We start from the raw sequence: 26,206 nt of genomic DNA, 5'->3' as shown, positions 1-26,206 counted from the left end.
ATGATACAGTGCTCAATTGGAATGTGAACTATGGTGAGGAGACAAAGCGATGTGTGAAAGGGACATCAAGGTGGCAGTATTAATGCTGAACAGGCTGCTGCTGGTTTCTGTTAATAGCTTTTATAGCTCTCGGTTTTGAGGAAGGGTGTCTGGACCTGGAACGTTAACTCTGATTTCTCTCCACAGATGCTGCCAGACCTGCTGAGCTTTTCCAGCAATTTCTGTCTTTTATTTTATAGCTTGATTCCTTTGATTAATTTGCATTTTAACCTTGCACCATGTAATATTTATTTTGGAGCAACTTGAGCACTTGCAGGGCCTTTCATGATAACTACAAATAAAGATCTCTTGGGCACAACTTTATGAATTTAGTTTTTTAACAAAATGAACCAGGTTTCGATGTAGAGAGCTGCTGAGAAAGGTAGAAACTTTTCAGGCCCTGAACGATGTGGGCTCGGGTAAGAAACTTAGAAGTCATGCAAGAATTTTCTCTGCATCAAGACCAAGAAGTTTTGTTTTCCAACAGAGTTCTGAACATTGAGTTGAGATTCTTAGTAGGGAGCTGGGAAATGCCTATTATTGCTTATTATCATATCTCACTTCTTTAATGGGCAGTTTCCTTATTCTGCCATGTGCTGGATAGAACCGAGCCGTTGAGAATTGCTGACACAAAGTTCTGAGCTGGTGACTCCAGTCCCCATGCAATAGTGAGAACGCAAGACCATAATCTTGACTTGTGCCTTCATGTTCAGAAGCTAATTGCAGCATTTCCTTATATTTGTGGAGTTCTGGTTCTCTACTACTGTTTATTGTATTTTAACCCTTTACCTTGATGAGCTTATTTCGACATTCCTTTTCTTTTTAATATCCATAATTCGGAGGAAGTAGTGCCTGTAGGATATTATTCCTGAAGTACAAAATAATGGATTGATAATTTTTTTTAAAAAAAGGTATGCTGGAAATACCCAGAGGTCAGTATTACAGCATTTACTGTTTTTATTTCAGATTTACATCATCTGCAGTATGTTCCTGTAATAAAATAGTTAAATCATGTTTCGATTGTAAGTACTAAACATGTACATCAATTTTGCAACTCAAAATGTGGATTTTACATGATCTTTTAGTAACAGCTGTTTTTCACATGGTGTTTGAGATTTGAAATGGTTAATGAAAGTGAGTTAGAAATGCAGAAGGTTTCTGAGCTGCTCGCAACACAAAAAGTCAACCACTTCCTCCTGGCCCTTTACACCTGCCTCTTGAATTGAAGAAATCAAAATGCAGCCTGAATTGCAGACTCCTGATGTAGTAACAAAGGAGAAAATATATTTGACCCCTGCTCTGATGAATAATGACAATTTTTCAACAGGTAAGGCATGTACGAAAATCCCGTAAGCGCAAGATCAACTGATGTGTATTTTTTGACAAATTTGTTCACAGGATGTGGGTATTGCTGCTAGGTCATCATTTAGTATCATTCCTAATTACCCTTTAGATGATGGTGGTGACCCTTTTGAACTGCTGCAGCCTATCTGGAATGGGTGCATCCACAGTGTTGTTAGAAAGGGATTTTTAGGATTTTGACCTAGCAACACTAAAGGAATGGCAAAGTTATTCCACGTCAAGATGGTATGTGGCTTGGAGCCGAATTTGAAAAGAGCGATACTTCTATTCATTCACTGCCCTTGTTCTTATAAGTGATGGATGTTGCAGATTCAAAAAGTGCTATCAAAAGAAACTAGGTGAGTTGCTGTATTGCATCTCAGAAATGGTACATGTTGCTGCCAGTGTGTCAGTGGTGGAGGGAATGAGTTTTGTAAAAGGTGCCAATCAATGGGTTGTGTCACTCTGAACGGTGTCTAGGGTTTTGAGTGTATTTGGAGCTGTGCTGATCTAGGCAAGTGGACAGTATTCCATTACACTCTGAATTTGTTACTTACAGAGAGTAGGCAGACGTTTGGAAGTATCTCATCTGCTCTTCTTGTCAGTGTTTACATGTCTGACATGTAAACCTACCTCTTCGTAGGGTATGTGGAACAATCCATCTTCCGCAACTACACTGGCCCCACCCCCCATCTTTTTCTTCGCTACATTGATGACTGTATCGGCGCTACCTCGTGCTCCCACGAGGAGGTTGAACAGTTCATCCACTACACTAACACCTTCCACCCCGACCTCAAATTCACCTGGACAGTCTCGGACTCCTCCCTCCCCTTCCTAGACCTTTCTGTTTCTATCTCAGGCGACCGAATCAACACGGACATCTACTACAAACCTACCGACTCCCACAGCTACCTGGACTACACCTCCTCCCATCCTGCCCCCTGTAAAAACGCCATCCCATTCTCCCAATTCCTTCGTCTCCGCCGCATCTGCTCCCAGGAGGACCAGTTCAAAATACGTACAACACAGATGGCCTCCTTCTTCAAGGACCGCAATTTCCCCCCCGACGTGGTCGACGGTGCCCTCCACCGCATCTCCTCCACTTCCCGCTCCTCCGCCCTTGAGCCCCGCCCCTCCAACCGCCACCAGGACAGAACCCCACTGGTCCTCACCTACCACCCCACCAATCTCCATGTACAGCGCATCATCCGCCGTCACTTCCGCCACCTCCAAACAGACCCCAGCACCAAGGATATATTTCCCTCCCCTCCCCTATCAGCTTTCCGTAGAGACCACTCCCTCCGCGACTCCCTTGTCAGATCCACACCCCCCACCGACCCAACCACCACTCCCGGCACCTTCCCTTGCAACCGCAGGAGGTGCAACACGTGCGCCCACACCTCCCCCCTCACTTCTCTCCAAGGCCCCAAGGGAAACTTCCATATCCGCCACAGATTCACCTGCACCTCCACCCACATCATCTACTGCATCCGCTGCAGCCGGTGTGGCCTCCTCTATATTGGGGAGACAGGCCGCCTACTTGCGGAGCGATTCAGAGAGCACCTCTGGGCCACCCGGACGAACCAACCCAACCAACCTGTGGCACAGCATTTCAACTCCCCCTCCCACTCCACCGAGGATATGCAGGTCATTGGACTCATCCACCGCCAAACCACAACAACCCGACGGTCGGAGGAGGAGCGTCTTATCTTCCGACTGGGAACCCTCCAACCGCAGGGGATGAACTTGGACTTCACCAGTTTCTTCATCCCCCCTCCCCCCACCTTGTCTCAGCCGGATCCTTCCAGCCCGGCACCGCCTTCCTGACCTGCAGTCTTCTTCTTGACCTCTCCGCCTCCATCCTACTCCGACCTATCACCCTCACCTTGACCTCTTTCCACCTATCACATTTCCAACTCCCCTCCTCCAAGTCCCTCCTCCCTACCTTTTATCTTCTCCTGCTGAACACTCTCTGCTCATTCCTGAAGAAGGGCCTGTGCCCGAAACGTCGAATCTCCTGTTCCCTGGATGCTGCCTGACCTGCTGTGCTGTTCCAGCAATAAAGTTTCAACTTACATGTCTGATCCAATTCAGTTTATGGTCAATGGTCACGCACAGGATGTTGATAATGGGGATTCGATGATGGCAATGCCATTGAATGGTCCAGAGAGATGATTAGGCTCCCTTTTGGTTTGGGAGGATCATTGCATTTGTGTGGTGCAAACACTACTTGCCACTTTTTTAGCCCAGGCCTAGATATTGTCCAAGTTTTGCTGCATGGGCTGCATTGATATCTAAAGAGTCAAGAATTGTGCCAAACTTTATGCAATCATCAGTGAAAATCCACATTTCTGATCTTATGATAAAGGGATGGTCATTGAAGTGGCTGAAGACAGTTGGATCAAGGTGCTACCTTGAAGTTCTGCAGAGATGTCTGGAGCTGAGATGATTGACCTCCAATAACCACAAACATCTCTTTTTGTAACAATTTCAACTACTTATAGGGAAATTGATTGCCTAGTAGTAATGTTCAGTAGACCTGGGGTCAGTTGCTGCTAAGGCAGATGATAGAAGTTGTATTTAATGAAAGAAATTGTCAGAAAAGCCTTTAGGGAAGTAAACTGTCATCCTCACCTGGTGTGGCCTACATATGGCTCCAAATGTTCAGCAATGACTCTTAAGTGATCTCTTTGTGGCCTATCTAGTGATGCCCATATCCCGTGAATGATAGGAAAAGAAAGTGAAGAGTTTTCACTCTGATTCAAGTTAATTCCAATTTTCCTAGGGAATCTTGGTGCCATACTTCACTGAATAATGCCAAGGGCAGTCTCTCACTTTGCTTCTGGAGTTCAGCTGTTTTGTCAATGTTTAGACCAATGCTAAAACTAAGTCGCAAACTGAGTGGCCTTCGAAGAACCCAAACTGAAAGTGAACCTGCTGACTGACAATGTTGATCGATGACAGCTTCTATCACTTCGCTGATAGTAGACTGACTGAGATTTGGTCCGGTTGGATTTGCTCCTTCATTCTACGGACAGGGCCTACCTGGAAAATTTTTTACTTTGCTGGTTATAATCCAGTGATGTAGCTTATTGGAAGAGCTTGCCTATGGGTGCAGCTAATTCTAGAACACAAGTTTTCAGTACGCTTTGCTGAAATGTTGTCAGGGCCCATCATTTTTAACTAACCAGTCCTTCGACCATTTCTTGATATCATGTAGAGTGAATAGAATTGGCTGAAGACTAAATCTGTGATCAGGAGACCTGAGGAGGAGGCAGAGATAGGTCCCCCATTTGGCACTAGCCCTTCATCATTCTCTTTTGTACTGATATGCTGGCCTCCACCATCATTGAAAATGGGGATATTTGTTAAATTTCCTCCCCTTTTTAGTTAAGTGTTCACTGCCATTCATGGTTGGGTGGAGGACTGCAGAGTTTATCTGTTGATTGAGGGAAGTGATAGCTCTGTTTATCACTGGCTATTTGCTATTCAAATAGTCTTACATTTATAGCTTCACAAGGTCATTTTTAGTTATCCCTATTGCTGCTGCTGGCATGTCCTCCTGAACTCTGTTGAACTAGTATTAATCCTCTAGTTTGATGGTAATAGTAGTGCAGGAGATGTTGCAGGCCATGAATTGACAGATTGTTGTTGAATACAATTTTGCAGCTGATGGCCCACAGAGTGGTGAGTTTTGAGGTATTAATTTTCTTTTGCATTTAACCTGGAAATGGTGCCACACAACAGGATGGAGCGTATGCTCAATGCGATGATGGCTGGACCTTGTTCAAACACAGACTGTGCAGAGGTCACTCCTGGCAATGCTACATCAGATGCCTCTGAGACAGGTAGTTTGGTAAAAATAAGGTCAAGTAAATTCTTCCTCCTTTGTTGGTTTTCTCTTGCCATCTGCCACAGACCCAGTATGGTAGCTTTGTGCTTTAGGACTCAACCAGCTTAGTCCGTAGTGATGTGGCTGGTGAAGTTGAGGCCCCCACCCAGAGTGCATTGTGCACCCTTGCTACCTACCCTGTGTGCTTCTTTCAATTGTTGCTCAACATGGAGATGCGATGATTTATCAGCTGAGAGAAAGTGCAAGGTATTAATCCAGGAGAAGGTTTCCATGTTGACCTGATGCTCTGGAACTTCATGGGGTCAGGAGTCAATGCTGAGGATTGCTAGGCCAATCCTCTCCTGACTGTGTGCTACTATGCTGTGACCTCTGGACGTCTACAACTAATGGGAAAAGACCGACCCAGACATTATGGTAGTGGTGTCTGGGATATCTTCTGTAAGATATAATTCATGGAATATGGTTATGTCAGGCTGTTGTTTGATTAGTCTTGAGAGGCAGAGCTCTCAGGTTTTGCACCATACAGTTATAGCCCATAAGAGAAAGGAACACAAGTAGGCCATTCAGCCCCTCGGGCCAGCTCTGCTGTACATTAGGATCATGGCTGAACCAACATTCCTGCCCTTTTTCCATAACCATTGTCTACCCTACTGATCGAGAATGTATCTGCACAATTTCCCAGATGCTGATAAGAAAGAGCTTGCATTTTGCAGGGTTGATAGCTAATTTGTCACCATTGTTTCCAGTTCTTCCAGAATGCCAGCTGATCCATCTGATTTCATTCCTTTTTTTTAAAGACTACCCAATGGTTTAATACCACTGAATGGCTTGGTTCATCATTCATCATTCATGTCACATGTTTGCCAGAGTAGAAATGGAGGGAGAACTTCCTTATCAAAAGGGCATTAGACTATTTCTGACTGCGAAGACTTAAAAACAGCCAAGGCATATTTGTTATTTGACACATGTTGAAGCTAAAAGATATTTTTTTTAAAATATGTAGACCTCATTAGACTTGCTGTTTTGAGATGGAACATGAAGTTTGTAAAGATTTGGGGGTCTGCAGAAATCATTAAAAGGAGCAATATATTTTAGCTATATAAATGGTTATTTGTTAAAGTGATATGAATTGATAGTTCTCTGATGATGTAATGCTGTCACACTTTGGACATCTATGCTGCAGCTGCATTAACATGAGAATCAGTCTCTATTATATTCATGTCTATTTCTGTATTTGGGGTAAACTTTCAGAAGAATGAGAAATATGGTTCGGTATGAGAAACTATTCTCTGTTTTAATAATCACATTTAGCAATTTTTTAAAAATTTCCTAGCTGTGTTTTTGTTACATGTCTTTCTGAGCAATGGAGATTTCCATGTTTACTTCCAGACAAAACCAGAAATAAACTGTATTCAAATATATAAGTCGCTAGGAATTCTGAAAATAACCTCAATGTGAAAATATCCAGTTTACCATCTGAACTGTAGGCAGGTTATCATTATATCTGATGTGATTTTATTATTGAAATATTAGTAATTGTGACAATAAAGCTTTCTCCAGTTTAGTTTGGTACTATATGAAATAGGGTGGGATGCAAGACTGAAGATATTAGCTTTTAAAAATGGATATATCAGACATTGAGTATTTTGATGGATTTTTAGACTTCATTCTTTGTATACTTCACTTTGAATTCGAGCTGTCTATTCATTCATATTTAGTATAGTGTGCTTCCGTATGATCCATGAATGTTTAGGAGAGGGAAAGACAGAGCCCTTTTTTTTTTAAAAAAAAGGACTGCAGATCTTGTAAATTGAAACAAACACCAGAATGCAGGAGAAACTCATCTGATCTGGCAGCATCTGTGGAGAAAGAAACCAAGTTAACATTTTGAGTCTGAACTCATTTTATTTTCCTCACTTTCCGTCCACAGACAGAGTGGTTTATTTTCAACCCCCCCCTTTTTAGTTTTTGGCTAAAATAAGCTACTTTTCACAAACTGACGTTTAAACAAAGTATTATTTATTTTCACATGAGTGTCTGATATTGAACTGAAAACAAGGAGACATATCAAAACTCATCATGTTTGCAAAAGTGCAAATAATCACCGTACCCAAGTACTCTGCTTCCATTCATCACGCCTGGACCCACATGCAGTTTCATGTTGGTATTCTCTCTGGCAAGTTGATAGTTGTAACTGCCTATCTGCTTCTCAGCTCCACACCCACTTTCCCCTCACACTCTTCTTTAGCATTGCTCCAGGGCTGCTTCTAAAATCATACTGTGACTACTGTTGTATGAAAAAGTGGTTAATATATCAGCATGTTGTGGGTGGAAATTCCTGAATTCACAAGAATTTGTGCCTACAGTGGGCAGCTGTTTTCAATCGCTTTGCTTTCCAGTAGCAGTGACAACAGGACTCTGGAGCCTTGGAGCAGTGCTCGATGTGGGAGACTGTCTACTGAGTTATGTTTGTAGACACATGTGCCAATTTTTCTGGTGGTCAAATGTGAACAAGTGACACTTATGTAAAACACACAGGTCTTCTCATTGATGTCACACATTTCCATATAATAAATGGACTTAGGCTTTTGTCTCATTTGCATTGTGAGTCATGGGCCAATACTTCTGTAGTTGGATCGTTGCTTCTTTAGTTGTTAAAACACATTCTTGAAAAGCAATTCTCATTAAGTTTGAAATGTGAAAAATAACAAAAAATGTTAATTGGGTTCTTTCAGTAATTTACTAGAGTCAGTTCAATCAATGATAGTATTCATATCCAGCCTATAAATAAGGATAACCAAAATATCCCAGTGGGCCAAAATAGAGAGGATAAAGCAATCCTTTCTGTTCTGACAATAAGCTATCATTGTAAAGTTCATAAAATAAGAAAAAGCATTTCAATCTCCCATTACCCGAGGGTAAGTAATAATTGATTCAATAATTGATAATTTTCACTTTCTGAAAGTTGTATGAAACTCTGGAATAGCTGAAAAGGCCAACTCCCATGAATCTGTTGCCACAGAAATGACTCCATGCACCTTGCACATAAACTCTTCAAAGTAGTTATGCCTGTTACTTATTAAATAAGTGAAACACCCATTTTGTTCATGGCAAGATTTCACGAACGGCATTGTGAGAAACAACCAGTAGATGTGTGCTCTGATTATTTGAGAAAAGAACAGTTCAAATAGTAACATGGGTTTTTTTTTAAGCATTCATCTGAACCACAGCAAGACAGAAGGAACCTCAGTTTAACATCTCGCCCGCAGGATGTTGTGCCAAATAGCACAACACTCTGTGCTACATGTGATGGCAGGTTGTATTTCGGTATGTATGGATTCCTTCAAGTCTAAAGTGCCCTAGTTTGATCAGGATATCTACCTTTTTTTGGTGTAGCTAGTAGATTGATAATGAGTAAACAGTTAGAAGTTTTTATTGCATTATTGTAACTATTTCCTGGTTATGGGTATGACCTACATTGCTACTGTTAGGACACTCGGGTCTGTTGCTGACTGTTCCTTTTGTTAATCTGAAAGAGTATCGGAGATAACTAGGTGCTTGGTTGCACTCAAAGAAATTTTAACTCTTTGAGATCCATGTACACATTTCCCTCCAACCAGTGTTTGTTTTTCTCAACTAGAGTATTAGAGTGCCTACAGTGTGGAAACAGGCCACGTAGCCCATTGAGTCTGCACTGCCCCTCCACGCAGCATCCTTTCCAGACCCATCCCTGTTATGCTATCATTGTAACGTTGTATTTACAATGGCTAATCCACCTAGTCTGCACATCCCTTGACGCTATAGGCAAATTAGCATGGCCAATTCACATTACCTGCACATCTTTGGACTGTCAGAGGAAACTGGAGCATCCAGCGGAAACCCAAGTATGTACAAACTCCACAGAGACACTTGCCCGAGCGTTGAATTGAACCTGGGTCCCTGGTGCTGTGAAGCAGTAGTGCTAACCACCGAGTCTAATTACTATTGCCCCATTTTCCTAAGGGTTTAACTTTATAAATTCAGATGATCTGAACATAACATGTTTGGCAATAATAGTGTATTCTTTGGATATGCTTGAACTTGACACTTCCTAACACCTCAACAATTAGTTGCTGACTTAACATTGCAGTAGATAACTGTTCATTGGGCTGTGTGACAATCTGATGGAATACAGTTGTGGAGTATCCATCGCCCATCACCATATATCCTTTCTAGTGGAGTTGATGGTTCAGTTGTGATCTCTTTGCTTCCATGTTAACACACATTTTATTGCTACATGGAATTCAAACTCTCTTCAGTTTTAATAGTGTTGGAAAACATTTCAATCTGTTGACCTGTGTCTAGATTAAGTATGTACTATCTACTGACCAGTGAAAGCGAGTAACAACCCTGAGAGTCAAACTGCTGTTTGAATAATCCAGCTATTGTCCTAAAAGCATATTACTAATAGAATACTGTAGCTAGATAAACTATTCTTTGTGTATGTGTGTGTGTATGCGATATTACCTGTCTGTCGTCTGGTTGATAAGAACCTGATGTGGAGGTCTCAACTTCAGCCTGTCTTCTGCTCCTGGTCGTTTTCCTTGTGGGTTCTTCTGACTTGAACAGCTGTAGACCTTCTTTTATTTTCCTTTCGTTTCAGCTACTGGAATTGGACTTATCTGTTGTATTATAGGGATAGGGAGAACAGCAGTACTCAGGTGAAGGTGTCAAATTGGAGTGGTGAACTACAACAATAATAGGCAGGAACTGGAGAATTTTGATTGCAGGCAGCTGTTTGTGGGGATATCCACATCGGACATGTGGGAGTACTTCAAGCAGCAGTTGATGAGAGTTCAGGAGTGGCATGTTCCTGTGAGAATGAAGAATATGTACACAAGTTATGGGAACCTTGGATGATCAGGGATGTTATGAACTTGGTCAAAAAGAAAAAGGAAGTATATATAAGGCATAGGAGGATGGAACAGATGAAGGCCTTGAAGTATACAAGGAAAGTAGGAAAGAGTTTAAACGTGGAATTAGAAGGGCAAAAGGGGGTCATGAAGAATAGTCAGCAAACAGAATTAAGCAGAATTCCAAGGCTTTTTAGGCATATATAAAAAGCAAGAGGGTAGCCAGGAAAGGAGCTGGCCTACTTGAGGACAAAGGAGGGAATCTATGTGTGGAACCAGAAGAGGTGGATGAGGTCCTAAATGAATAACTTGTGTTAGTATTCACCAAAGAGAAGGAATTGGTAGAGAATGATCTCAGAAATTTGACACTCCATTTCCTAAGCCAAGTTGTTATTAAAAAGGAAGAGGTCTTGAGCTTCTTAAAAAGTGTTGAAGTAGATAAGTCCCTGGCTCCTGATGGGATCTATCCCAGAATATTGAAGGAGGCAAGAGAACAATTTGCTGGTGCATTGACTGACATCTTGTATCCTCTTTGGCCACAGGTGAGGTCCCAGAGGACTGGAAAAAGCCTATATTATTCCATTGTTTAAGAAGGATAGCAGGGATGATCCAGGAAATTACTGGCCTGTGAGCCTCAAGTCAGTAATACAGATATTATTGGAAAAGATTCTCAGGTTCAGGATCTAAACACATTTAGAAGCAAATGGATTTATTAGTGATAGACAGCATGGTTTTGTGTGGGGGAGGTCGTGCTTCACGAACTTGACTGAGTTTTTTGAGGTGGTAATGAAGGTGAGGGAAAAGTAGTTTGATGTTTACATAGACTTCGGTAAAGCCTTTGACAAGGTCCTTCATGCAGACTGGTACAAAAGGTGAAGTTACATGTTTTCAGGGGTGAGCTGGCAATATGGATACAGAACTAGCATAGCCATAGGAGACAGAGGGATGTGGTGGAAAGATGCTTTTTGGAATGGAGGGTTGTGACTAGTGGTGTTCTACAGGGATCAGTGCTGGGACCTGTGCTATTCATGGTCTGGCTAAATGATTTGAAGGAAAACTTAGCTGGTCCAATTAATAAGTTTGTATGGTACAAAGATTGGTAGAGTTGCAGATAGTGAGGAGGATTGTCAGAGCATACAGTAGGATGTAGATCAGTTGGAGTCATGGACCAAAAAATGGCAGGTAGAGTTCAATCTCAAGCAATGTGAAGTGACACATTTTGCAAGGTCAAGTACAAGTGGAAATAATACAGTGAATGGCAGAACCCGTAGAAATATTGATATGCAGAGGGATCTGGGTGTGCAGATCACTGAAGGTGGCAGCTCAGGTAGATAAGGTAGTAAAAAAAGACCTATGGGATGCTTACTTCAATGGAAGGGGCATTGAGTATGAGGGTGGACAAGTTATGCTGAAACTTTATGGAAGTATGGTGGAGTAGCCCAGGAAAATTCGATGCCAGCTTTTCCTTGACCTTTTGTTGTTTAACCTCTTCCATCTCTTGAATGGGTTTGAGGCCAAAATATATGCCTTACCGGGAGAGAGAACTCTTGTTTGTGAAGTACATAAGGTATTTGATATTGGAGAGTTGCTTACAACATACCTTTAACGTTTAAGTATGAAGGCCCTGGACTGTGTTGCCAAACAGCTGCTCAGTGTAAGCAGTATGTTGTTAACTACAGCGCTCTCCCTGGCAATACTGTAACACTTGCTCCTGTAGCTAACTTGAAATTTATGTGATACCTATTGATGTGAATGTTTCCATAATGAGATATTTGGTCTAGGTGTCTGATTTCTCCAAGGAATGTTTGAGATTTATCTTCTACTGGAGATGGTTCTCTCTCAATTATCTGTTTGTGTGATATGTTCTTTAGTCTTTCCATTTTTCTGTGGTTATAAGACTTAGGAGTGGAAGTAAGGCCATTCGGCCCATCGAGTCCACTCTGTTATGTCGTGTTTTGGTGCATTTACATGAAGTGCCCTTGTTTCTTATAATAAAAGCAGAGTATACTTGCTGACCCATCAGTACTCTCCAATTGCGCTGTATAAATATTTGTTTTCCTCTTGAATTTATATTCTTGGGAAATGTCCAGACGAATGCAAGACAAAAAGCTTGACAAAATGCACCTGTTGTGAACAATACTGAAGTTCTGTACTAACAAATGACTATTTACAATACAATTATTTTGTTTTAAAAGCTGGGCATTGCTTGTACCTGTGAGGCTGCTTTGCTGCAGACCATTGACAGGGACAGAGTGTGTCTGGTGTCTGTCCTACCCACCTTGTTAAGGACAAAAAATCTGCAGATGCTGGAATCCAAAGTAGACGGGCAGGAGGCTAGAAGAACATAGCAAGCCAGGCAGCATCAGGAGGTGCAGAAGTCAACATTTCAGGTGTAACCCTTCTTCAGGACTGGGGGTGGGTGTGGGGGGAGCTGCAGATAAAGAAGGAGGCGAAGGCAGGGTGGTGAAGTGGGGACAGGTGAAGACAAGTATGACCTGGTTGATCAATGGAAGGAATGAATCCGGTTGGTGGAGGGAGATGTGGAAAGGAGGGGGGAGGGGCTGGGAAGGAAGTTGGTGGATGGGGAAGGAGGTTATTTGAAATTGGAGATCTCAATGTTGAGTCCTCAGGGCTGTAGGGTGCCCAGGTGGAAGATAAGGTGTTGTTCCTTCAATAGGAGCTGTGGTTTGTTTTGACAATGGAGGAGACCAAGGATGGTCATGTTGGAAAGGGAGTGTTTGGGGGAATTAAAATGGGTGGTGACTGGGAGGTCTGGTTGGCCTGTGTGGACCTGGCTGAGATGCTCGGTGCTCCCTATGTTTACGTTCAGTCTCCCAGATGTAGAGAAGACCACATTGGGAGCACCTGATGCAGTAAACTAGGTTGGAAGAGAGACAGGTAAATCTCTGTCTGCATGCTGCTGGTACACCAACCCTTTCATGCTCATCCAAACAGTTCTTCCCGATGAGACAGAGGTGTCCCCACTTCATCCTGCCCCTGCCTCCCTCTTTATCTGCAGCTCCCCCACCCCCCCCAGTCCTGTAGAAGAGTTACACCCAAAATGTCAACCTCTGCACTACCCACCTTGTTAGTCTTTTATGCTTTGTATAAAGAATCAAAGAGTTATAGTGATGGACAGCACAGAAACACCCTTCAGTCCAACTCTTCCATGCTGACCAGATACCCCAACCCAATCTAGTCTGTGACAAAATGAATAGATTTTGTCGACCTTCTGTGCCAGGTATTATCTTCTCCTTAGGGTTGATCTGTTTTGCTTCCAGCTTCCTTTGCTTCGCTCACCTTCTGATTGTCAAATCCATTAGAGAAAGCCAAAGGCTCACCAGAATTGCCTACGCAATCCAATCCCTTATGAATCTGGCATTACATCGCCATAATGACATTTCTCCGTTTGTCTGTAAAGGGAATAAATGAAATTATTCATGCATTAATCTGGATATTTCATCGTTTTGTTGAGTCTTGCCCTTTCGAGATTTTTATAGTTCTGGCCTTGAAATAATCGCCAAAGGTTTTCAATACCTCTTCAATGTCATATAGACTAAGCATAAAAGACTAGCAAGGTGGGTAGGACAGATACCAGATATTGCTCTCCTTGCCAACGGTCTAGAGCAAAGCAGCTTCACAAGTGCAACCAATGTTTCATCTACCCTTTGAGTAATAAAATCATCTGCTACTCTCTCAGATGTGTATAGAAGAATATTTGTATGTTTAATTTCTTTCTTCATTCACTGTTTAGAAGCTACTCAGTACTTCAAGAATCATCATCTTCAGATTGTCCAATTTTGTGTTCTATTTGGCTCATCTGAAACGAAATCTTCCTGGGAAAGCTATTTCTGATGTCATTACTTCCTAATGCGCTTAGGTATTTTTTTCATTTTAAAGACTTTTATTCTGCAGTAATAGCAGTTCTCCCATGCTTAGCTGCTGTACTGTAGAGTTTCTTGTCCAACTTAGACATCTTTCTATGCTTTTCAGGTGTGACAGAGGTTTTCCTGCATTTTAGAGCCTCACCATGACTACAGTTGAGTTATCGACCCCTGAAAATATTTCTGTGTAAGGTCAGAATTGCATACTACGTTGCATTGCTCAATGCTTGCCTGTTTTGAGTTAGTTTGGTTAGTGACTTCCCCAGCTCTTTGCTCCCAGAGTGTAGCAGTTTTTGCTCGTGGCTTTGAAATGTTTTCCAGCCGTGTCTCATGGTATCCACTCATGATACCCAAGTTACTGAGCATTTGAGGTTTTCCGTTTGGTACAAGAAGTTTTAGTTTTGACTCATACAATTCTTCATGTATGGTTGCCTCATTGACTCAGCTGTGACTCAGGACTGTTCCACAGAGCATTGTGTCGTGATGTAGACTGTACGCCTGCTGCAGAGTTCTTTCTGTTCCTGTATGCCTTCTCTTTGGTCTGAACTGCTTTCCGTGGCATCTCCTAAATCATTCTTCTGTGTTGAATGTTGTGCAATTCTCTGTCATCAGCAATTAGTATCTGTTGACTTTGTCTTTTGAGTCATAAACATGTTTTCTTTTCTGTCTGGGGATTTTATAGAAAGTGCAAATTCTAATTTCACTTAGTTGGCAGAAAGAGTATGCAGTGATCGACAGCTTTGTTGTGGCAGGGGCCAATCATTTTACCATATGTTTTGTACATGGGTTCCTTTAATGCTGATGTGGCCTAGACTGGCTATCCAACTTTTCAGGTTTAACTGGAAGTATCTGGTTGAATAAACAATTGGATGTTTATTGCCTCACTACAGTTAATTCCAGATTGCGCGAACGTGACATACATTACTATGGAGTTTGTTAGGACCACCATAGCCCTAGGTCTGTCTCCTACAGGTTTCTTCTTTACTCTGACTCAGTCCAAAGACACCCTCACAGTAATTGGCGCTTCCAGCATGCAATCATTTATTAACCTTGTTAGACCCCTGTGCAATTATATTATCTGTTCAAGATCTGGAATAGAACAGAATATGAGATCTTTATCTGCAGTCAAATTTATCCAACCTGAAACTTGTTTACTGCTGAGTATTGTTATTCAAACTTACCAAAATAGGTAGCAGCCACTCTCTAGTTCATTTCTCAGGACACTGCCTTGACCAATCAGGATCTGGAGGTGTTGGACTGGGGTGTACAAAATTAAAAATCACACAACACCAAGTTATGTCCAACAGGTTTAATTGGAAGCACTAGCTTTCAGAGCGCTGTTCCTTCACCAGGTGGTTGTGGAGTACACAATTGTAAGACACAGAATTAAGAGCAAAAGTTTAGTTTGATGTAACTGAAATTATACTTTGAAAAATACCTTGATTGTTAGGTCTCTTATCTGTTAGAATGACCATGTTAGTTTCACTTTTTTCATATGTAAATCACAAAACTGTTTTAAAAGTTACATTCTCAGGTTAACTTTAACAATTGGTGTCAGCCCAGATAATGTGTTGAAGGTGTTAGCCCCCTGTATGCTGTTATCTATGCCATAAAGTTTAGATTGTTAACTCATTTTTTATCTAAGAATCAGAGTCTTACATGGATTCATGCAGTTTTTGAGCAAAGTACCATGTAACTCTGCAAGCACAAATTCACCCCACAAACGTATATGCGTATATATGCGTGCGTGTGTGCATGTGTCTGGGGGGGTGTGTGTGTGTGTGTGTGTGTGTGTGTGTGTGTGTGTGTCTGTTTAAAGGGATGTAAGTCTGTGAGAGGGTGTGTGTGTGTGTGTGTGTGTATAGAGCAATGGTGGTCACCTGTAATGTGACATGAACCCAAGGTCTGGGTTGCGATCCTTCCTATGGGTACAGAACATAGCTATTAGCCTCTGCTCAGCCACTTTTCGCTGCTGCCAATCCCGAAGTCCGCCTTGGAGGATGGTCACCCGAAGGTCCGAGGTCGAATTCCTGGGCTGCTAAAGTGCTCTCCAACTGTGAGGGAACACTCCTGCCTGTTGATTGTTGTGCGGTGCCCATTCATTTGCGGTAACTTCTATTCGGTTTCACCAATGTACCATGTCTCGGCATCTTTGCCTGCAGTGTATGAGATAGAAACGTTGGCTGAGTCGCATGAATACCTGCCACGTACATGGTTGGAGGTGTTCCCACACGTAATGGTGGTATCCATGTCCACACTCTGACATGTGACCATCCTCCAAGGCAGACTTCAGGACAGGCAGCAGCAAAAACTGGCTGAGCAGAGGCTGATAGCTATGTTTGGTACCCATAGGGAGGGCCTCAACCGGGACCTTGGGTTTATGTCACACTACAGGTGACCGCATTGCACTACACCCACATACACACACACACACACACACACACACACACACACACAGATACTCCACACACACCACCTATACACACATACACGCAGACACGCCCATATACAGGCATGCACACACACTCTCACACTCCTACAGCCACGCACACACTCACACTCGCATCCTCTCACAGACTTAGACCCCTTTACACTCAAACACACACACACACACACATATACACTCTCTCACAGACACTCACAACACCCCACCCCATTCAGATACACACACGCGCACACACATGTTTGTGGGGTGAATTTGTACTTGCAGAGTTACATTGTACTTTGCTCAAAAACTGCATGAATCCATGTAAGACTCTGTAAAGTCACTTTTTAGATTAGAATCAGTCTAAACATTATGGCACAGACAGGAAACACAAGGGGCTAACACCTTCAACATATTATCTGGCTGACACCAATTGTTAAAGTTAACCTGAGAATGTAACGTTTAAAACAGTTTTGTGATTTACATATGAAAGAAGTGAAACTAACATGGCCATTCTAACAGTTGAGAGACTTGGCAAACAATCAAGGTATTTTTCAAAGTATAATTTCAGTTACATCACACTGTCAGCTTTTGCTCTAAATTCTGTGTCTTATAATTGTGTACTCCACAACCCTCTGTTGAAGGAGCACCACTCTGAAAGCTAGTGCTTCCAATTAAGCCTGTTGGACTATAACCTGGTGTTGTGTGATTTTTAACTTTGACCAATCAGAGTCAACATGCCTATGATTAAAATTTAAAGAAAGCCTGACCGATAACTTTCAATCATCAATAACTGATACATTCCACATGACAGCACCTCCACCAATCAGAGTCCACTTGCCAACAAATCATCACTCTCCTCTTTTATGGTATAAATGTTGTTTTTCCCAAACATTGGTATTCTTGTGAATTGTCATGATGCTTATGACGTGAAAGTTTAAAAATCACACAACACCAGGTTATAGTTCAGTAGGTTTATTTGGAAGTACAAGCTTTCAGAGCACTGCTCCTTCTTCAGGTAACTAGTGGGGCAGGATCAGAAGACGCAGACTTTATAGTAAGATATCAAAGCGTCATATAACTGATGCAATGTATTGAATAAACCTAGGTTGCTGTTAAGTCTTTAGTGACTTAGAATGAGGCTACAGGTTTTGACTTGTTAACATGTAAATCCCAGAACTACTTTCAAGTCATATTCCCACGATAACTTAAGGTTTTATTTAAAAAATAAAGGTGACATCTCAGCTCCAACAATTCATTTGTGAGGTTAGGTTAGAGATGAGTTATGATGTGAGGTTAGAATCTGTCTGTATTGCAACATTACGTCAGATTTTATTCTGTTTTCTAAGTGGGATTGATAAAATGTCTCATGGACTGACTACCTCGAGATTGTGAACTAATAGAATGTACCTACAAGTCCAAATCTGAAAAGGCACATTTACATTTACGTCTATGGGGTGAGTGTGTGTGAGAGAGAGGGAGAGTGAGAGTGTGTGTATGCTTGATAGTGTGTGCGCGAGTGTGACAGAGTATATGCCTTTGAGAAGGTGTGTATGTGAATGAGAGAGGGTCTGTGTGAATGTGATCATATGTGCTGTGTGTGTGTGAGCGAGAGTAATGTGTGGTGGGATCATCTGTAGTGTGACGTGAACCCAAAGTCCCGGTTAAGGCCATCCTCAGGCGACTGACTGTGTGGAGTTTGCACATTCTCCCCGTGTCTGTGTGGGTTTCCTCTCACAGTCCAAAAATGTGCAGGTTAGGTGAATTGGCCATGCTAAATTGCCCATAATGTTATGAGCAGGGGTAAATGTAGGGGAATGAGTCTGGGTAGGTTGCGCTTCGGCGGGTCGTTGTGGACTTGTTGGGCCGAAGGGCCTGTTTCCACACTGTAAGTAATCTAAGTACTGAATTTGGCTATCAGCCTCTGCTCAGCCACTCTGCATTGTTGCATATCCTGAAGTCCACCTTGGAAAATGGTCACCTGAAGATCCGAGGCCGAATGTCCTTGACCGCTGAAGTGTTCCGTCCCCCCAGACTGACTCTCTCACTCTCACACTCTCTCACACTCTCTCACACACTCACACACACACTCACACACACACACACACTCACACACCCACACACCCACACACCCACACACCCACACACCCACACACCCACACACCCACACACCCACACACTCACATACACTCACATACACTCACACACACTCACACACACTCACACACACTCACACACACTCACACACACTCACACATACACACACACACTTACAAAGACTCTGTCACACTTGCGTATACACTCTGTCAAGCAAACCATCTCTCCCCCCCCCCCCCCCCCCCTCCCCCCACATCTCTCTCTTTCTCTCTGTCTCTGTCTGTCTCTCTCTCTGTGTCTCTTCTTCCCCTCTCCCACCCCCCGACATACACACATAAGTTTATGGGGTGAATTTGCATTTGCAGATGCATTCTATTTTGTTCAAAAAGTGCACAATCTATAGGCAGTCAGTGCATGTGACATTTTATAAATTCCTACTTTGGAAATAGAACCAATCTGACCCAAGGTTGGGATACAGACAGACTCTGACCTCACACTTTTAATGCATTGTCTGAGCTGAGATGTCACCTTTGTTTTTATGAAACATTAAGTTATCTCGAATGTGCCTTGAAATAAGTTATGCGATTTACATATTAATGAGTTGAAACCTACAACTCATTCTAAATGATTAAAGACTTAACAGCAATCTAGGTTTATTCAATACATTGCATCATTTGTATGACGTTTTGGTGTTTTACTTTAAATTTTGTGTCCTATGATCCTACCCCATTGATTACTTGACAACAGCACTCCGAAATCTTGTAAACCCAAATAAACCTGTTGGATGATAACCTGGTGTTGTGTGATTTTTAACTTTGTCCACCAAGTCTAACACCGGCAACTTCATGTTATGATGTGAAAAGCTTTCAGAAAATGTATTTCTTTTTGGCAATAGTACGAGTTTTGTAACAAAAAACAACTATTTGTCCGTAAGCTGGTGAGTTGGCATGTTATATGGAATCGCAGCAGTGGGACATTTGTGCTACTGGCAAGCCTTCACTTATCACTTAGCTTAGATAACTGGAAAGGTTGAAACTCTGTTTTTCTGATGATCTGGCATATTAATTGTTATCCTTTGTCCTGGACTTGCAGGTTGACTTCTTCATTGAATTAAAAGTGTAATTGTAACTATGGATGAGGCAGTTTTATCTGGCCGTGCACATAGCTGGAGAAATGCAAAGGATAAAAGGAAAGCTTGGGCAAGAAGCAGAGACTCTTGGCAAGTCTCTGAAACAGAAAATGGGTGTGTTGCAGAGTCTACTGTGCTATCAGAAGAAAACAGATCCGCAAATCTAGCACTGTCTGGGCCATCAACTGAAGGTAAGAATTTCTGTTCCAAAGGGTACATAAGATTTATGTAGTCGGTCATGAACGAATAATGGTTCATGATTAAACAGGTTGTTTTTTTATGTAGACTGAGCATAAACTTTTTTAAAAATCCTACAACTATTTATCTGGAATTACCTGCATTTGTTGTATGTGTGCACAGATCTCTTTGACAAAGGTATTTAGTCCCATTCCAACATGGAGCATCTTTAACCTCCCTTTGAAATAGCCCAGAAAACCATCAAATTCTACCAACTTGGGGCAACTAGGGATTATGCATATATTCTTAGAATAGATTATTAGAAATATTCCATAATTAGCTTTTTGATTAGCTAGTCATCTAGGTACAGTTTCTTTGATACAATTCAATGCGAGTTAGACCCTTGTCCCTGGTTGTGATAAAACAGCTGCTTACTGTTTGATCTAGTTCATCTTTCAGGGTGAGGATGACCATCTTCTTCATTTGCAGTGTCTGCTGGTATACCAATGGGTGCACCAGTGACTGTGAAGGCCAATGGGCTTTGGAATGTTCTACTGTATGCTGGACAGGACACTTTGGAGACTGATATCTGGACACTGGCTGAGAATTTCCTCTCCTTGTGTTTTTTTTTTCTGTCTCTGATGTTTGCTTTGTCACAAATTTAGTTTGGGAAACTTGGTTGGCATGGATGAGTTGGATCAAAGGGTCTGTTTCCATGTAGTATGGCTCTGAGATGCTGTTTTTACTTGATTGCACCAAATGCAGATTATTCATGAGCTTATAGTGGACCACAAGGTCAATACCAAAACACCTAAGTGAAACCGTCATAATATCCTCGTATTGCTTTATATATCTGCCATAGTAGTGTATTGGAGAGTCAAGTCCTCCATACAAAATTCACAGAGGCATTCTGGTTACGTGACCAGCTAAGTCAATCATGACTGTCCGAATATAATATAGTGTTTGGTCTGCCAGATGAGGAATAAACACTGTGGGTATACTGTGGATAGGAGTTTCTGCAAACGTTCAACAATTGGAATCACTCATATTACCAGCAGGAAGGGAATAGTGCTCAAGAAGTGGCAGACTGCTTATGTGGCTCCTGTGTTTAAAAAGCACATGGAACAAATTGAGCAATTTGGAGACCAAATAATTCAGTGTCAGTGGTAGGAAAGAAATGATATCTTAATCAAATATGCAGTAGAACACGATCAAGAAACAGGAAACACGACTAATGGTCATCATTGATTCTAAAAGGAATAATCAATATTTTAGATTTTCCTTTTAAAAAGAAGTAACAGAAAGGATTCATAAGAGTGATGTGGCACACATTGTAAGTCTGGATTTCCAAAAGGCCTTTGATAAGGTGCTGATGGAAGATGCGCAACTAAGATCGGGGCATGTGAAGTCAGGGGATAAGTAGCAGATGACATCGAGTATGGATTGTGGATGGCTCCTCAAATTGGTAGCAGGATGGAAGAGAGGATCCACTAGGATTGGTACTAGGGCTGTTGGTAACAATTTACATACACAATTTACAATTAGAATCTCCTTAGAGACCAATAACTTTTAAAACAGTTACATATATCCAAGTGACCTACACAAAAAGAATATTATCAAAATAAGCATGCCACGATCCATGTTAACTATATGTTACTTAATAGGAAAATAATACACTAAACTACAAAAAATCTGTTCACCCCCCCCCCCCCATCCCTGCCCATTTTATTGGTATGTAGTATTGGTATGTTCGACTCACTCTTTGTATATGTGCAGCTTTAACGTAAAGTCCAATTCTTCCCAATATTAATAGGATCCTTCTCCCTGCTTTGCCAAGGTGTATATTCCAGTATTCTTTTAAAATAACCACCCTTTTCACTCAACTCTTTAAACATAATTAAGTAGGCTTGTAAAATGCACAACACTGATTTCCTTGAACATGGATTTCATCCTTACCAGCATTTAATTGGTGGTTATCGCAAAAAAAACAGCCATTTATTTGGACTGGCATTGCAGTATCTATAGTGGTCTATTTCCCCTAAGTCTGTTGGTCTCACTGGCTCTGGGAGTCTGAATCAGATAAGATCTGCTTCCTTTGAAAGTGCTAAAGCTCATATCTGCTATCGCTCCAGTTGACCATGGTCTCCTGTCCCCTTGTCAATTGAATTGAATGGGTCTATTACTGGTAGAATTCGTATATCACATCACTCGCGTCATTATGGGTGGGTTACGCTTTGGCGGGTCGGTGTGGACTTGTTGGGCTGAAGGGCCTGTTTCCACACTGTAATGTAATGTAATCTAATCTAATCCCCGTTCCAAGGCATTTTGCTTAATGTAAATTGAAGTTTAAAACACTCTCACCTTATGAAGTCTAATAGTGATAATAAACTCTGGAATCAGAAATACAGTTTCAAAATTTGTGAAAGACACCAAATTAGGTGGAATGTCATTCATACCAAAGATGATGAGATAAAATATAAGAAAATAAACTTTGGGAATGAGAGGATATATTTCACTTATCACAAAAAGAAGACTTGGGGAGGAACTAACAAAATGGGGGTCTGAGAAAAAAGAATACAACTGCAAAAAAAAATCATGAAATGTAGCAACTTGTGTAATTAAATAAAGTTATTGGGATTCTTAACATTAAAGTCAAAAAGCAAAAGTGTTATGTTAAATGCTATATAAAAAAAGACAATGGAGAAGGTATAAAAAGTATTTACTCAGGCTTTTCTCTCTCTCAAAAATGATGAGTGACCTAATGAAATACAGTATTTGATGAAGGAAATGGAAAAGTATTTCCACCTGGAGAGAGCGGTCACAACTAGACATTGTCTATATGGACTGTAGTAAGGCCTTTGACAAAGTTCTGCATGATAGACTTGTTAGTAAGGTGAGATCGCATGGGATCCAGGGCGAACTAGCCAATTGGATACAAAGTTGGCTTGACGATAGGAGACAGAGGGTGGTGATCAAGGGTCATTGTTCACACTGGGAGGATAGAAAGGAAAAAGAGAATACTTACCTTTTTAAAATTCAGCTGATGCAGTTCCCACATTTAAAAACTGACCAAACTTATAGAGTCATAGAGATTTACAGCAGAGAAACCGACCCTTTGGTCCAACTTGTCCAAGTTGACCAGATATCCTAAACTAATTTAGCTCTATTTGCCAGCATTTGGCCCATATTCTTCTCAATCCTTCATGTTCATATGTCCATCCAGATGCCTTTCAAATGTAATTGTAGTAGCCTCCACCACTTCATCTGGCAGCTCATTCCATACATGCACCACCCTTCGTGTGCTAAAGTTGCCCCATTAGGTCTCTTTTAAATCTTTCTCCTCTCACCTTAAAACTACCCCTCTAAACCTTCAAAGCTAGGAGAAAGTAGGACTGCAGATGCTGGAGAATCAGCGTCAAAACGTGTGGCGCTGGAAAAACACAGCAGGTTAGCCATCAGGAATGATGAAGGGCTTATGCCCGAAACATTGACTCTTCTGTTCCTTGGATGCTGCCTGATGCACTGTGCTTTTCCAGCACCACATTTTTTGATTTAAACCTTCAAAGGAACTTGGTTGGCTGTAAAGCACTTTGAGATATCAGATGGTCATGAAAGGCACTAATTAATTCTCTCTTACTATATCTTATAATTTTACAATGGCTGTAAAATGCTTTGAGACAATCAAAATCTTTTGAACAGTAATGTTATGAATGTAATGTTATGATTTATATATTCTAGGAATATATTTTTTCCTGGGAATTGGAATTTTAAATTGAAGATGATTGGTGGGGCAGGGGTGTGGAACGGGGCAAAATAGGATTTCAGAAACCAAATGTCTTCCTGAAAAACATTACAATTCAAATGGTTGCCTACATTTACTTAGAGTGGGAAGATAACAACCAATAGATGGTCCTCTCTTAGCTTCTAGAATCTCCACCATTCCTTCAGCTCTGTGCGTCTCTCAAAATGGCTTGTGGAATGCCTCTGATTTTGGCTTTGCCCTTAGCTACCTTGGCTCTGAGCTTTGGAATTCCCTTTTGCAATCTCTCTGCCTCTCTCCCTCTCCCTGTCTTTCATAGTGGCCTCCTCTATATTGGGGAGACAGGCCGCCTACTTGCGGAGCGATTCAGAGAGCACCTCTGGGCCACCCGGACGAACCAACCCAACCAACCTGTAGCACAGCATTTCAACTCCCCCTCCCACTCCACCGAGGATATGCAGGTCATTGGACTCATCCACTGCCAAACCACAACAACCCGACGGTCGGAGGAGGAGCGTCTTATCTTCCGACTGGGAACCCTCCAACCGCAGGGGATGAACTTGGACTTCACCAGTTTCTTCATCCCCCCTCCCCCCACCTTGTCTCAGCCGGATCCCTCCAGCCCGGCACCGCCTTCCTGACCTGCAGTCTTCTTCTTGACCTCTCCGCCTCCATCCTACTCCGACCTATCACCCTCACCTTGACCTCTTTCCACCTATCACATTTCCAACGCCCCTCCTCCAAGTCCCTCCTCCCTACCTTTTATCTTCTCCTGCTGAACACTCTCTGCTCATTCCTGAAGAAGGGCCTGTGCCCGAAACGTCGAATCTCCTGTTCCCTGGATGCTGCCTGACCTGCTGTGCTGTTCCAGCAATAAAGTTTCAACTTTGATCTCCAGCATCTGCAGACCTCACTTTCTCCTCGAAGATTTCATAGTACACAGAACAATACAGCGCAGAACAGGCCCTTTGGCCCTCTATGTTGCGCTGACCTGTGAACTAATCTAAGCCCATCGCCCTACATTATCCCATTGTCATCCATATGCTCATCCAAGGATTGTTCAAATATTCCTAATGTGGCAGAGTTAACTACTTTGGTAGGCAGGGCATTCCATGCCCATATTACTCTCTCAGTAAAGAACCTGCCTCTGACATCTGTCTTAAAATTTATCAGCCCTCAATTTGTAGCTATTTCCCCCTCGTACAAGCTGACGTCATCATCCTAGGAAAAAGACTTTCACTGTCTACCCTGTGTAATCCTCTGATCATCTTCTATGTCTCTATCAAATCCCCTCTTAGCATTCTTCTTTCTAATGCGAACAGACCTAAGTTTCTCTGCCTTTCCTCATAAGACCTTCCCTCCAGACCAGGCAAAATCCTGGTAAATCTCCTCTGCATCTTTTCAGTGTTTCCACATCCTTCTTGTAATGGGGGTGACCAAAACTGTACACAATATTCCAAATGCGACTGCACTAGTGTTTTGTATGGTTGCACCATGACATTACGGCTCTGGAACTCGATCCCTCTACCAATAAAACCTAACGCAACGTATGCCTTCTTAACAGCACTATCAACCTGGGTGGCAACTTTCAGGGATCTCTGTACATGGACTCCAAGACCCCTCTGTACATCCACACTACTAAGAATCTTTCCATTGACTCAGTACTCTGCCTTCTAGTTATTCTTCCCAAAGTGAATCACCGGTGGCACAGTGGTTAGTACTGCTGCCTCACAGCGCCAGAGACCCGGGTTCAATTCCCGACTCAGGCGACTGACTGTGTGGAGTTTGCACATTTTCCCCGTGTCTGCGTGGGTTTCCTCCGGGTGCTCCGGTTTCCTCCCACAGTCCAAAGATGTGCGGGTCAGGTGAATTGGCCATGCTAAATTGCCCATAGAGTTGGGTTAAAAGGGGCAAAAAGTAGGGGTATGGGTGGGTTGCGCTTCGGCGGGTCGGTGTGGACTTGTTGGGCCGAAAGGCCTGTTTCCACACTGTAAGTAATCTAATCTAATCTAATCTAAACCTCACATTTAGCTGCACTGAACTCCATTTGCCACCTCACCGCCCAATTCTGCAGTTTATCCCAGTCCCCCTGCAACCTGCAACGTTCTTCCACACTGTCACTACTCCACTGACTTTAGTGTCATCTGCAAATTTACTAACCAATCCACCTATGCTTGCGTCTAAGTCACTTGTAAAATTGACAAACAGCAGTGGTCCTAAACAGATTCTTGTTCCACACCACTAGTAACCAGACTCCAGCCTGAATATTTTTCATCGACCACACTCGCTGCCTTCTTACAGAAAGCCAGTTTCTAATCCAAACTGCTAAATCACCCTCAATCCCACTTTCTCCTACCATGTGTAATGTTATCACACGCTTTACTGAAGTCCATGTACACCACTTCAACTGCCCTACCCTCATCCACATGCTTGGACACCTTCTCAAAAAACTCAGTGACATTTGTGAGAAATGACCTGCCCTTGACGAAAACATGTTGACTATCTGCAATTGAATTGTTGCTTGCTAAGATTATAATTTCTATGTCTTATAATCCTTTCCAAAACATTTCCTACAACAGACATAGTGGCTCACTACCTGCATCATCTCT

General features: G+C 42.2%; 1 protein-coding gene across 5 annotated transcripts in view; it reads left to right on the top strand.

The window, feature by feature from the left end:
- itprid2 (ITPR interacting domain containing 2) overlaps positions 1-26,206 on the top strand; it is a 158,234-nt gene that overhangs the window by 62,244 nt on the left and 69,784 nt on the right. For 3 of the 5 annotated variants that reach the window (XM_043693469.2, XM_043693470.2, XM_087988968.1), the window contains exon 2: positions 19,624-19,851. In XM_043693469.2, coding sequence (XP_043549404.2) covers positions 19,662-19,851 — 190 coding nt within the window. In that variant the 5' untranslated portion in view covers positions 19,624-19,661. Of the gene's footprint in view, positions 1-13,879; positions 14,006-14,118; positions 14,202-19,623; positions 19,852-26,206 lie in introns of all 5 variants that reach the window. The other 2 variants (XM_087988967.1, XM_043693468.2) reach the window with 2 other exon arrangements.

The sequence above is a fragment of the Chiloscyllium plagiosum genome, unplaced genomic scaffold (assembly GCF_037043375.1).
Source record: "Chiloscyllium plagiosum isolate Xiang-an unplaced genomic scaffold, Cpla_swu_hap1 HiC_scaffold_7, whole genome shotgun sequence".
Classification (NCBI taxonomy): Eukaryota; Metazoa; Chordata; class Chondrichthyes; order Orectolobiformes; family Hemiscylliidae; genus Chiloscyllium; species Chiloscyllium plagiosum.
This window is presented reverse-complemented; position numbering and strand designations above follow the sequence as displayed.